This window comes from Rhodamnia argentea, chromosome 6 (genome assembly GCF_020921035.1).
Source record: "Rhodamnia argentea isolate NSW1041297 chromosome 6, ASM2092103v1, whole genome shotgun sequence".
Taxonomy (NCBI): Eukaryota; Viridiplantae; Streptophyta; class Magnoliopsida; order Myrtales; family Myrtaceae; genus Rhodamnia; species Rhodamnia argentea.
The window spans coordinates 27,992,025-28,005,664 of NC_063155.1; the positions used below are offsets into that span (position 1 = coordinate 27,992,025).

The 13,640-nt window shown below is 39.1% G+C and overlaps 1 protein-coding gene and 1 pseudogene across 3 annotated transcripts; both read right to left on the minus strand.

Annotated features, from left to right (window-relative positions):
• Nucleotides 1-1,872: 1,872 nt before the first annotated feature.
• LOC115756026 lies at nucleotides 1,873-4,328 on the minus strand (annotated as a pseudogene).
• A 2,011-nt stretch (nucleotides 4,329-6,339) lies between these two features.
• Nucleotides 6,340-10,621, minus strand: LOC115728316 (nudix hydrolase 25-like). Of its 3 annotated transcripts, XM_030658672.2 has the most exons (7): nucleotides 10,451-10,621; nucleotides 10,265-10,351; nucleotides 9,001-9,051; nucleotides 8,313-8,414; nucleotides 7,635-7,729; nucleotides 6,691-6,805; nucleotides 6,340-6,599 (listed from the first exon to the last, which is right to left on the minus strand). In XM_030658672.2, exons 2-7 carry the CDS (start codon nucleotides 10,328-10,330, stop codon nucleotides 6,495-6,497), a joined length of 534 nt encoding a protein of 177 aa, XP_030514532.1. In that variant the 5' UTR covers nucleotides 10,331-10,351; nucleotides 10,451-10,621; the 3' UTR covers nucleotides 6,340-6,494. The 3 variants fall into 3 exon arrangements, with proteins under 3 accessions (XP_030514532.1, XP_048137457.1, XP_030514535.1); XM_048281500.1 differs by lacking the exon at nucleotides 10,451-10,621 and having other exon boundaries at nucleotides 10,265-10,421; XM_030658675.2 differs by lacking the exon at nucleotides 10,451-10,621 and having other exon boundaries at nucleotides 8,313-8,405; nucleotides 10,265-10,420.
• Between the last annotated feature and the right edge of the window lie 3,019 nt (nucleotides 10,622-13,640).

The following is a 13,640-nucleotide window of genomic DNA, read 5'->3' on the forward strand; positions in this document are numbered from 1 at the left end:
AATATTTTCATCAAAATATTTTTTATTGATAAATTATTTTAACCGATACAAATAATCATTTTCAGGAGAATGCATTTCGGATCATCCATTTTTTTCGAAAACAGATAGAGTCTAAGTTTATGTAATTATTTTCCGCTGGTACTGAGTGTCGGTCTATACGTTCACCATGTATATGTACAATCAAGGGCTAGTCGACATCTAAATGACCGTTGTTTAGACTATTCAAATGCGAATTTTTAAAACTTATCTTGTTATCAATTGTTATCTCCCAAAACGTTTCGACTTAATCGATGTGATGGCGATCATATCATATGACGAACCACGTGCTAATCGACTTGGTCTTCCGCCTCCGTACTTTGAAGAGTTGACATATGAGAGAAACAAAATAAAAATCGAATTGACTTTTGCCAGTGATCACGTCAAACTCCCATCCATCCGCTAATAGGATGGAAGTTGCTTGTTCGGATGGAAATATCCAGCAATCCTGAAGTGCTCGTTAAGCCAATCCACAATTCAAACGGTAAAATTATTTACCCAGTCCTAAATTTACTACATTTTATCAATTCAGTTTTTAATATTTTAATTTTTTCAATTAAATTTGAAATTCTTTTACATTTTTTCCACTAAGTCCATTCAATTAATTTTGACATGAAATCGCTAACGTGGACACTTGGACATGGCTAACACTACAATGACAATCTTTAAAAATATTTTAATATTTTTTCGATAGAACTTTTTTATTTCTTTTCCCTTTTCCCTTTTTCTTTTTTTTAGTTTTTTAAAAATAAAATTTTAGCTTTTCTTTTTAGTTCTCTAATGTAATTTAAAAACAAATACAATAAAGAAAAAAAGAAAAAAGTATTAAAATATTAGTAAAAATTATCCACGTCAACATCGATCATCTTATGCCTGTCTTATGCTTGTCATGTCACGTAAGATGATTGGCTTCTAAGTTAGCAATTTTTTTGCTAACATTGATAGGATAGACTCAATTGACAAAATATGAAAAGATTTAGAATTCAATTGACAAAATCAAAAGTTTTAATATTATATTAGCAAAAATGCCATATGTTTAGGACTTTTTGACAATTTTCACCAATTCAAACTTAAGCAGTAAATTGGCTAGGCTAAAATTGATTTTTCCGTCATCACCATTACGTATGACTATCTCCAAACTATTTAGAGCATAACGGCAGTCAACAATGACGATTTAACAACCGTGCTCAAGAACGAGGTTGCTCGGCCACAAATTAAAAGAGAAACAATTTTTTTTTTGGATAAATAAAAGAGGAACAATTTTAAGGAGAACCCACCGGTGGGTAGCTGCGTTGGTTGAGAGTTCCTCCCTCATCGCTGAGGTTGAGAGTTCAAAATCCGCAGTTGCTAGTGTCTTAAGTGGGGGGCTATGGTGGTGGGGTCCTGTGCTAGTCTCCCCCGAGGTATAGTCGCCGGCCGCAGGCGCTGTAGGGGCCATGGGTCCCCGAAGGGGGCCCGACCGATCCTCGATTACAAAAAAAAAAAAAACAATTTTAAGGAGCATGAGTTGTTATTCTTCCCGAGTAGGAATTGTATCATTAAAAACCAAATGGCAATTGCTGTTGATTCGAGCTTAATCTTTTAGTAAAGGAAGCTGCTTGGTATTGAGCTTCGTTAATCCGAAGTATGGTTTAGCATGGCAACATTCAAATTTGTTCCCAATGAATCTGCGGCTGTCCAGCCATAAGAAACCATAAGAAAACAGACAACAGAACTTCAAACGCCGCCGATAGCAATCTATGTAATAGACAATCAGTGCTATTCCCCAATAGACTCCTCGGTCCTTCTTCACCTTGTTAATGGTTGAAGCTTTGAAGTTGACAAAATGGCCGTCAATGAACACTGAATTTATCCTTCAATTTCGTTTCTGGGGAGTCTCCAAGCAAGCTAGGACTCGAATAAGTTTACACACTACATGCCAGAGGCACCGGTTAGAGATAAAAAGAAAGACAGATTGATTAGCAAAACTAAAGCATAGGATTATGTTGAAGTTGACCTCCAAAGCTTACAAATTAAACTCGCTTGTTCGTTTACAAAGAGCAGGGTACTACTATGTTCTAACCTTTTTACCTATGAACAAAAGAGAGATCTACCCATGAAGCCTCAAATTTCACCATTTTGTTGATTTACACTTAGCTTAGCTGATATGCTGCTTCCATTAAGATAAGGCCCGCAGGTTTTCATGACTTCCTCGTATTGTGGCCTCTTGGGGTCCACAGCCTGTCAATGAATTGTTTTTTTTTTTTCGAAATAAGCTTCTGAAACAAAAGCATTCTTGGAAATAAACAACGAATTAAATGCGACAACAGTCGAAGCACACCTGCTCTATGACTTCTTCCGGGCTTGCCCATTTCCACTCTGCAAACTCTCTGTCTGCTTCACCATTTGCCAAGTTGATCTCGCTGTCAATGTCCTTTGTCAGTCTCATGAGAAACCTGCCAATTAACCGAGTACACTCGAAAGCTCAGACTGGAATTCAATCAACAGCAAACTCTGAAGTCGTCTATTCTCCTTTCACTTCAGGGCATCACGTAGATCTAAGAAGAGTGTGTGTAGTGTAGTTATCTGCAGATGGACAAAGATCATGATTGTCTCATTACAAGAAAACAAAATCACGACAGCACGTTCCTTTATGGCAGACATAGTCTCCAACATACAACAAGCTCAAACAAATCGTAGTCAAGGGCTCCATACAGTGGCTTGTTTACGCCGGAGATGCATCAATCATGTAAAAGCAAAAACAAGGAAGGAAGGACAACAAGATGCCACCACACGTGAAAGAGACCCAGAGACACCATTGTTGCTTGCAGTTTTTCATCCAAAAGAGAGGGGAAACAATGATCTGTTATGCGCAGTTCTAGTGTTCAAAAGTCACAATGTAGGTCATGTTCAAGAGTTCTCGTCTAGCTTAAAATTTCGGTTCATGCGGACACGAGAAACTCCAGCTCAACGTACCAGATCAAAGTGAGGTCCTAAACTAAACAGGCAAAGCAACTAAGGCAGTGTAGATAAACAGCTTGCCAATCACAAAGAGCAGATGAACATCACAACCCCTCATGTGTCCTACATGGTGGTGGCCATACCATGTAAAAATAGTTGGTCAAAGGAAAGACAGACATTGAGGTACATGTAAGAGAGAGGTTAAGTAACATGGTGTTGTTAGTGTTGCGCGAACCAGCGATCGAACAATAAATAGACAGAACAAGAAAATAAATCGGACATTAGATATACGTGGTTTGGCCGTAGAGACTTACGTCAACGGGGAGAGCAGCAACGGATTCTACTTAGATCAAGCGATACATGAAGATTACAAAACACACTCAAGTCACTCAAACACTCTTAGTGTTTCCAGCCCCAATTACATTCAATAACGTACATAGTGTTTAGCCTCCAATTTCTAGCGAAATAATCTCGCAAAAGAATTTCATAAATATAACCTCAAGATTTAATTGGCTTCGCACTTGGGTTCTTGATATAATTTCGCGAACAAAACCAACGAAGATAAACCCTTGCCAAGCACTTGACGAACGGCGCTTCTTCAAGACCTCGTTCAAGACGTGACTTCCAACTTCAACAGGAAGCACGTATATATAAATATGACCTCCAAGTCCGATTGAATCAAATTTAATGTCCCTATTGACTTTTCCTCTGAACGTGACTTTCACAAGAAGAGATAATATTTGTATTAATTACATTTGAAAGATTTCTTTCTCCAACTGACTTTCCTCTTCTTGTTCTTTTTCATGGTCAAAATCCAACAAATCTCTGGATCCCACCCCATGAATATCGCAACAGACTTCAACACGGAATAACTTCTGTTCTTGATAGAGGCTTGGATAATACCAAAAAGAAATATGATTTCTATGACAAGCGTCCATAAGTATTCAACTTTATCTTTAGTCGGGTTTATTTCGTAAGCTCAAACTCGAGATATATTTTAACGGTTAGGAATTTCGTGGACATTCACACAGAGCTGGAGGGAGTCCAGACATGAATGAAGAATGCTTAGCAGGGAGGAAGGGAGAGCATACCACTTTCGAGCCTGCCCATGCCACTCACCACCCCAGAGACGATTCACTTTGGCCTTCACAGCTGGAGGGAAGTCGTAGGTCAACCACTTTGGAACCTGTCAAAAATGCATTGTCAAAAGGAACAAAATCAACCGCTCGTTCAACTAATTGTTATCTGATAATTAATGAGAAGATAACCCCCAAGACTTCCGCTGAAACGCTTCAAACAAGATTGGAAGATCTGGTGTGAAAAGGTTGAAATAACTGTGATACCTTCAGCATGGGAATTATGGTAGCTTGAATTTGTAGCAAAGAAGGTGCGCAAATAGTTTTTAGGTGAGGTGCGACAGAGGCAAATCAGAACAATAAAAATAACAAAGAAACACGCGTTGCTGGCTTCGATTTAAAAATATTTTCCTAAAAACGATTACTTGTATCGCTTACGAAAATGAATGAACAAAAAATATTTCCATCAAAATATTTTTCGTTGATCAATTATTTTAATTGATACAAGTGACCATTTTTAAGAGAATGTATTTGAGATCATCCATTTTTTTCGAAAACAAATGGAGTCTAAGTTTATGTAATTTTTTTCTGCTAGTACTAAGTATCGGTCTATACGTTCACCATGTATATGCGTAACCAAGGGCTAGTCGACATCTAAATGACCATTGTTTAGACGATTCAAATGCGAATTTTTAAAACTTATCTTGGTATCAATTGTTATCTCCCAAAACGTTTGGACTTAGTCGATATGATGGCGACCATATCATATGATGAACCACGTGAAAATGAGAGTTCAATTGACTCTTTTAGGTTTTTCGTTTCGCAGCAAATCGACTTGGTCTTCGGCCTCCGTACTTTGAAGAGTTGACATATGAGAGAAGCAAAATAAAAATCGAATTGACTTTTGCGAATGATCACATCAAGATCCCATCCATCCACTAGTAGAATGGAGGTTGCTTCTTCGGATGGAAATATCCAGCAATGGGAAGGACTAAATTTACAAAGTTATAAATCTATTATATTTTTATCAATTCAATATTAAATATTTTAATTTTATTAATTAAGTTCTAAATATTTCAACATTTTTTTCATTAAGTCCATCTAACTAATTTTGGCATGAAATTGCTGAAGTGGATGCCAGGACATAGCCAAATGCTACAATGGCATTCTTTAAAAATATTCTAACGTTTTTTCGAACTTTTTTTATTTCTTTTCCTTTTCCTTTTCTTTTTTTAATCTTTTTTTAAATAAAAATTTACCTTTCCTTTTTTAGTTCTCTAATGTAATTTAAAAACAAATACAAGAAAGAAAAAAAAAGGAAAAAGTATTAGAATATTATTAAAAAAAATTTCATGTCACACCAATCATCCTACGCCTGTCCTATGCCTACCATGTCACGCAGGATGATCGGCTTCTACAATAGCAATTTTTTGCCAAAATTGGTAGAGTAGACTCAATTGACAAAACATGAAAAGATTTAAAATTCAATTGGCAAAATCAAAATTTTTAAGATTGTATTGACAAAAATGCAATATATTTAAGACTTTTTGACAATTTTCCCCAATTCAAACTTAACCAGTAAATTGGATTAGCTAAAATTGATTTTTCTTATTGTATGTCGGAGCCACCACGCAAAGGATTTAATAATGTGTCTGTCATTACCATTACGTATGACTATCTTCAAAATATTTAGAGCATAACGGTCGTCAACAATGATGATTTAGCAACCGTGCTCGAGAACGAGGTTGCTGGGCCAAAAATTGAAAGAGGAACAATATTAAGGAGCATGAATTGTTAGTCTTCCCAGGTAGGAATTGTATCATTAATCTTCGACATTTTGGAATCTCATTTCCTTCACATTTCCATCTCAAGAAAAACCAAGCGGCAATTGCGGTTCATTCGAGCTTAATCTTCTAGTAGAGGAAGCTGCTTGGGATTGAGTTTCGCTCATCAGAAGTATGGTTTAGCATGGCAACCTTCAAAATCTGCTCCCAATGAATCTACGGCTGTCTAGCCATAAGAAACCGTAAGAAAACAGACAACAGAACTTCAAACGTCGCCTATAGCAATCCAAATAATAGACAATCAGTGCTTTTCCCCAGTAGACTCCTCGATCCTTCTTCACCTTGTGAATGGTTGAAGCTTTGAAGTTAACAAAATGGCCATCAGTGAACACTGAATTTAGCCTTTAATTTCGTTTCTGGGGAGTCTCCAAGCAAGATAGGACTCGAATAAGTTTACAGACTACACGCTAGAGACACTGGTGAGAAATAAAAAGAAAGACAGATTGATTAGCAAAACTAAAGGACAGGATTATGTTAAAGATGACCTCCAAAGCTTACAAATTAAACTCACTTGTTCATTTACAGAGAGCAGGGTACTACTATGTTCAAACCTTTTACCTATGAACAAAAGAGAGATCTACCCATGAAGCCTAAACGTTCACCACTTTGTTGATTTACACTTAGCTGATATGCTGCTTCCATTGAGATAGGGTTCGAAGGTTTTCATGACTTCCTCATATTGTGGCCTCTTGTAGTCCACAGCCTGTCAATATTTCGTTTCGAAATAAGCTTCTGAAACAAAAGCATTCTCGGAAATAAGCAACGAATTAAACGCGACAGTCGTCAAAGCACACCTGCTCTATGACTTCTTCCGGGCTTGCCCATTTCCACTCTGCAAACTCTGTGTCGGCTTCACCATTTGCTAAGTTGATCTCGCTGTCATTGTCTTTTGTCAGTCTCATGAGAAACCTGCCAATTAACCGAGTACATTGGAAAGCTCAGACTGGAATTCAATCAACAGCAAGCTCTGAAGTCATTTATTCTCCTTTCACTTCAGAGCATCACGTAGATCTAAGAAAAGTGAGTGTAGTTATCTGAAGATGGACAAAAATCATGATTGTTAAATTACAAAAAAACTTGATAAAAAAAAAATTACAAAAAAAAAAAAATTGCAACAGCACATTCCTTAAGTGGACGTAGTCTCCAACATACAACAAGTTCAAACAAATCGTAGTCAAGGGCTCCATAGAGTAGCTTGCTTAGGTCGGAGATGCATCAATCATGTAAAAGAAACAAGAAGGAAGACAAGATGCCACCAAACCTGAAAGAAAAATCAGAGACCCCATTGTTGCTTGCAGTTTTTCATCCAAAACAGAGGGGAAACAATGATCTGTTATGTGCAGTTTTAGTGTTCAAAAGTCAAAATGTAGGTTATGTTCAGGAGCTCCAGTCTTGCTTAAAATATTCAGTTCATAAGGACACAAAGAAACTCTAGCTAAACATACCAGATCAAAGTAAGGTCCTAACCTGAACAGGCAAAGCAACTAAGGCAGTGTAGATAAACAGCTTGCCAATCACAAATAGCAGATAAACATGACAACCCCTCATGTGTCTTACATGGTGTGGCCATACCATGTGAAAGTAGATGGTCAAAGGAAAGAAAGGCATAGAGGTAATACATATGTGAGAGAGGTTAGGTAACATTGTGTTGTCATGAATTTCGTGAACATTCCACAGAGCTATAAGAGAGTCAAGACATGAATGAAGTATGCCTAGCCGGGAGGAAGGGAGAGCATACCACTTTTGAGCCTGCCCATGCCACTCACCACCCCAGAGACGATTCACTTTGGCCTTCACAGTGGGAGGGAAGTCATAGGTCAACCAATTTGGAACCTGTCAAAAATGCATTGTCAAAAGGAAAAAAATCAACCACTCGTTCAACTAATTGTTATCTGATAACTAACGAGAAGACAGCCCCAAGACTTCCACTGAAACACTTCAAACAAGATTGGAAGAGTCAAAGGATGGTGTGAAAAGGTTAAAATAACTGTGATACCTTCAGCATGGGACTTATGGTAACTTGAATTTGTAGCAAAGAAGGTGCACAAATAGTTTTTAGGTGAGGTGCGACAGAGGCAAATCAGAAAAATAAAAATAACAAAGAAACACGCATTGCTGGCTTCAGCTCTCTTGACCTTCTTCTCATTTGCAGTCTTGTTACCTAAAATGAGCAATTTTACTTTCTGCATCACAATGAATTCACCTTTGTCCTCATTGAAACATATACTGTATGCATTCAACAACAGACCAGAACTTTATCAATATGCAACTCCATGATAACTTTTCATTCTTAATTTCTCAGCAAAATACTTTTTCTAACCACGTTCAAACGCCTCTGAGTACTAGCGAGCATCGCGTATTACACATAATCACGAAACAAGAGAAGACAAGCAGAATAATAAATTAAAATTAATACCTCAGCAATAATCTCAGCAGACACTACACCAGTTTCTTCACGTAGTTTCTTGATAGCAGCAAGTTTAGGCTCCTCGCCATCTTCAATAGCCCCCTGACACCACTATTCTCGTCAAAGGCATTTTAAGAAGTTTGTTTTCATACATGCTTCTAGGAGCTCAGAAAAAAATATAATCACTATTCTAGTTATCAAGAAAGATCGGGCAAATATTAAAAATCAAGCAAATACGCATTTCCCTTGTATTGTAAGTCCCATGTGTGATGTACCTGGCCCAAAAGACTCATCAACATGAAGAAATCTGATTTAACGAAATCATGTATTAAGAAGTCAAGAAGGTATTAGATTGACTAGAATCAGCTTTTGGAAGGACTAAGAAAACATAAACCCAGGTACTGGAATAACTAGTATCAGAAAATTATCTTGTCTGTGAAGCTGACGAATGTATGGAGAACAAACACTCATATTCTTTGTGAAAAAACTGAAAGCTACAAGGAAAACGATGACTAGTCGAACCGCCAAGTGAATCCACTATGGATGCAAATGAAGCAATTCGAAATTCATTGACAAACTTATTAAATGAAAAAGATCTGTTAGGATCCTTTTTTTCCCTCAATCAGGAAATGCTTATCTTGCTGAAAATGTCAGTCAAATATAAGCAGAGGAGACATAAAAAGCTATTGCGCTTCACCTGAGGCATCTGCCAAGCTCCTGGAACATTTAACCTGGAAGCAACAAAAACCTGCAACAACATCCTAATGTCATTTGTTTGCCCATAATTTACCTCCCACGACATTGTATGAGTGGAAAAATCGCACGGGGTAGCTTCAGCTCTTTACCATATCCAACAGGCAGAAAAGTTCACACGAGCAAGCAATTTATACGACATCAGTAACAAGAACCGGATTCATTTGATTTGCACATGAACCTAGGAGAATGTGCTTTTTAATTCCAGTAGAATGTGCTTTTTTAGTTGCTCATTATGATCCATGATCAAAAGATTCAGAGCCATGCGCAGCCTGATCTTTCATGCCAACCGCCAGCTCAAAATGGATGAATTCCAGTAAAGTGGAATTTCACCGCAGCAACAAGTCAGCATTTGGCAGCAATTAAACCACACAAAACCACAAAAACAAGAGGAAAAAGGAAAAATAAAGGAGAGATAACAAGCATGTGTTGACTTTTCCTAGTCTTTTCCCAATCAACGTGATTTTGAACCTTATATAACGGTCCAAATTACAGTGCAGGTGCATTTTTCTCCAGAAGCCAGCTTTTCAGGTAACCATTTTTTTTTCCCCATAATCAGCAAGGTGCTCCAAAAGAAAATTTCTATGGTCTTGTGCCCTTTATTAATTCTGCTTGCCTGGGATGTTAATGACTTGAATTTAAAAAAAAAAAAAAAAGGCCAGTGAGCTAAATTACTCAACTAAGATAAAAATTAATGGCACTGAGTTACTCAAGATTACGGTGAAAATACAGATTTACTGTTGCTACGGACCCACGACAAAAGCTTCAACGTCTTTGTACTTTTTCATGATTTAGCACTGAAACAACAGCAGCACGGCAAAATTCAGTACGCCCAGAAACGACCGACCATCTTCCATTCAAAAAATGAGCAAATCACAAACCACTCCCAGATATCCCAGAAGAAATCAGTCCAACGACTAAGGAATCCTCAAAATCTAACCAAAAATCTTCCACTCAGAGTCGAATCTCCTCAGAACACCAGAACAAGCACGCACAAACGCACAAGTACGGCCAGGCCACACCGACCCGAGCAAACCTCAAACAACCTCCAAAAAAAAAAAAAAAAATCCACAGGGGGGAGCACGATAATCCGCATAACCAGATGCAAAATCGAGCTGCGGAAGAACGATCATTTGAACTAACAAGAACAACCACCTACTTCCAAGCGGAATCATCAAAAGGAAAACAGAGATCACGTCGCAGGGGACCTGATTGTCGGAATTGATGAGGCAGACGCCGAAGTTGGGGCGGTAACCGGGAGGCAGTCCGTCCATCTTCTCCTTGCTTCGCCGCGCCTGATGAAATTCGTCAGAATAGCCCGAAAACGAGAAGGAGAGAGAGAGAGAGAGAGAGAGAGAGTGAAGAGGAGGTTTATAGCCAGAGGTGACGCTGACCTTTTAACATTCCAAAGCTGCGCGCGTGGGCTCTGCGTCACTGTGAAGGAATACAAGGACGAATTGGACGCCAGCGAAGTGAGGAGTAACGCTAGAGAGAGAGAGAGAGACAGACAGACAGAGAAGTCAGAGAGAGAAAGCTTTCTTCGCCTCTCGCCCTTTTTATTTCTCTCTCCTCTTTCTTTCTCTTATCCTGCGCACATCTTCGCACGCACCCCCTCCTTGGCCACAGGGTTGACTCCTGAATTAACAATCCCAAAGTGCCCCCGTCATTTTTTTTTTGGCGTCGCGGGGCTGGTTGGGTGCGGTCGAGCGTAGGCTAGTTTCCCTCCCCGCGAGCTCTCCTCCGTTCATCCCCGAAGCCCCACGGAAAGATCGGAAATTAAACGAAACACAAGAAATTGGGGTCGCTGATGTAGTGATTACATCCTATTGTTGAAACGTGTATTTTGGGCCGTTCAAATTGGCGAAGTTGAATCCTATCGAGTTTCGCTCCGACTATCGATATGCTAACCAGCGAGAAATTGTCGTATTAAAACCTCGAAGTCTTATGGTTCGGTAGCATCGATTCCCTGCATTCTTTTTTCCACCAACTTCTTTTTAAGAAAAGAACGCGTTGTTTGTTAAGGTCATAGCAACTAGATATGTAAGTAATAACAAGCAGTCGGTCACCGTAATTGAAGTTCAAGTATATAATCGTACTGTGGTGCACTCGGATACAGGGAAGCAATTGCCGTGACACGGGAGCGCATTCATTTTCAATATTTTCAAGGCAAAGAACATTTATCGCCGCAACTTCTTTTCCCACATTTCTCGAGGTGACCAGCCCCAATTTGGCTGTGTATATTTAATACCGCACTTCAAATTTCAAATCGATCCAGTGGGTAACTCTCCCCGGATATTCCGAACGAAATTTCCGTTATCTTTTCCGAAATTAGGCGCTGCTTAGTACGGACGGTTCCGGACAAACAACATATTCATTATTTTGACCTTTTTGTTTCACTATCCGAGACGGGATATTCCGTATTAATCGTCACTTTTTAATGCTCTCCCACCGAACCAAAACAGGACCATTTGGGTTTTTGCACATTTCAATTTCAAACCCAGCCAGGTGATTCCCATTGACTGACATGGGAAAATTGGAAGTATCATGAGACACGAGAAGAAAGAAAACCAGGCAATCTATGGTTTTTAGGGGTTTCCGAGCTAACATTAGATTTGGAAAGTCAACCGTCAGCCCGTGAAAATGACCCCACGAGCTTTTTGAGACAACCACTCGTTTTCCGTCGTTTTCGTCGTCCCACGAGACCTGAAAAGTCATGCAAACGGACGGAGGGGAGCCGCCCAGGGCGCACGGAAAGCCGGTGGGGGCGCGCGCGGAGGAGAGCGGCCGGCAGTAGAGAGGAGGAGGGTGGGGGCGGGGGAGGGCGCAGGTTAGCGTAGCTCCCCCTGGGGATCGGCGGAGTGCGCACGCGGAGGGCGCACTAAACTCCAAGCCCCAAAAACAAAAGGTAGTGGGCTAGGCGGAAGAGAGAGAGAGAGAGGGAGAGCGTTGACTTTTTGGGAGTCCATTACGAAGTGGGGGAGGGGGAATCCACAGCTTTTGTTATGATGCGTACTAATCATCTCCCTACCTCATCAGCCATCACCAACATAGGCCTCGTTTGGTTCAACATTAAAAATCAGTACTGAGGTTCTAAAATCTCTTAGCCAAGTACAAATAATGTTTGATTCATTTTTTGGCTCACTTTGGAGAAATGCAATTGCATCTCAAATACTCTTCAAAGTCCTTTAGCCCAAAGTACCTTACTTTGGGTTAAAGGACTTTTGCGAAATGCAACTAATTTTTTTTTTAATTTAACTTTGTCACATTTGCTTGCCGCCACCCGCCCGCCCACCGCTCGCCGCCTGTCGGCCCCCCCTCGCCGTCGGCCGCCCCCCGTCGCTTGCCGACCGCCGCCATCGCCGCTTTTTTTTCAAAAAGTAAAAATATTTTACAAAGTTCATTTTTCACCAAACAACATTTGCGTTAAAGTTACTTTCCAAATATGTTTTTAAAATTAGTTTTACCAAACACTATTTGCATTTTGAAAAAGGCCTTTAGCTCAAGGGTATTTGCATTTTCTCAAAATCCCTTGGCCAAATGCTGAACCAAACGGGGCCATAACAAAAAAAAAATTCATTGTAAAAAAATATTACAACAAGTGAGCGTTTTTTTTTTCAATTAAAATAGGTGGATTTCGTATCCCAATTAACCTTAAATATCGAATAAGATGCGAGAACATGAATGTATTTATGCTTGACCATGTCGTAATAACTCGTATCCGCGTTTGATTCACACACGCCGGTCTGTTTCTTGATCATGACAGTTTCAACTAAGAGCCTCCCTCATTAGCCGGTTAAATATTATCAACGGTCAAGGGCATTTTCGTCCAAATATAATTTTTATTTTTTCTTTATTTTCCTTTGCCATTGCTGGCGAGGGTTGTAACCGCAATCGGCAAGGGTTGCAGGCCTTACCTAGGCCGTTGCCCTAATCTGGTAAGGACCAGGCTTGCTTGTGGCCGGTGAGGGCGACGCTCGCCAGATTGGGCGAGGCTCGCCTCATTAAGGCAAAGTTCTTATTTGAGAAAATAATGGCACTTCAAACTCTAATATGAAACAATGTTTATTTTCTGTCATTATTTAAGAAAACGATGGCATTTTAAGTCCTTATTAAATTTTTTTTCAAGAATAAACATATGATAATGGAAAATTGATGGGACGGAAAGTATATTATAAGATGAGTGATGCCCAGGCATGAAAAGTATTGTAATAATGATATACGAAATATTTTGTGGACCCACGATAATAAATTTGTTTTACGACTTATAACCGTAAAAGGTATCATCGACTTTATATTTACCTTTCTCCATTCTTTATAATAAGACCTCCGTCTGTGTAGAAAACGATGAAATCTTTTTCAACCCCTCCCCTTTCGACATGCAACAAGACAGAGATTGTTTCGAGGAAAACTTAATATTCGAAAAATATTTTTTAAGAAATGATTGGTTATATACAAAAATAGGTAGGTATAAATTGTTATTGATAATAAAAAAGTTTTATATCGACTAATTTTTCAAAACAATATAACTGATCATTTTCGACAAATATTTGTTTTTTTTATGAGAAAATATTTGTTAAATCTAGA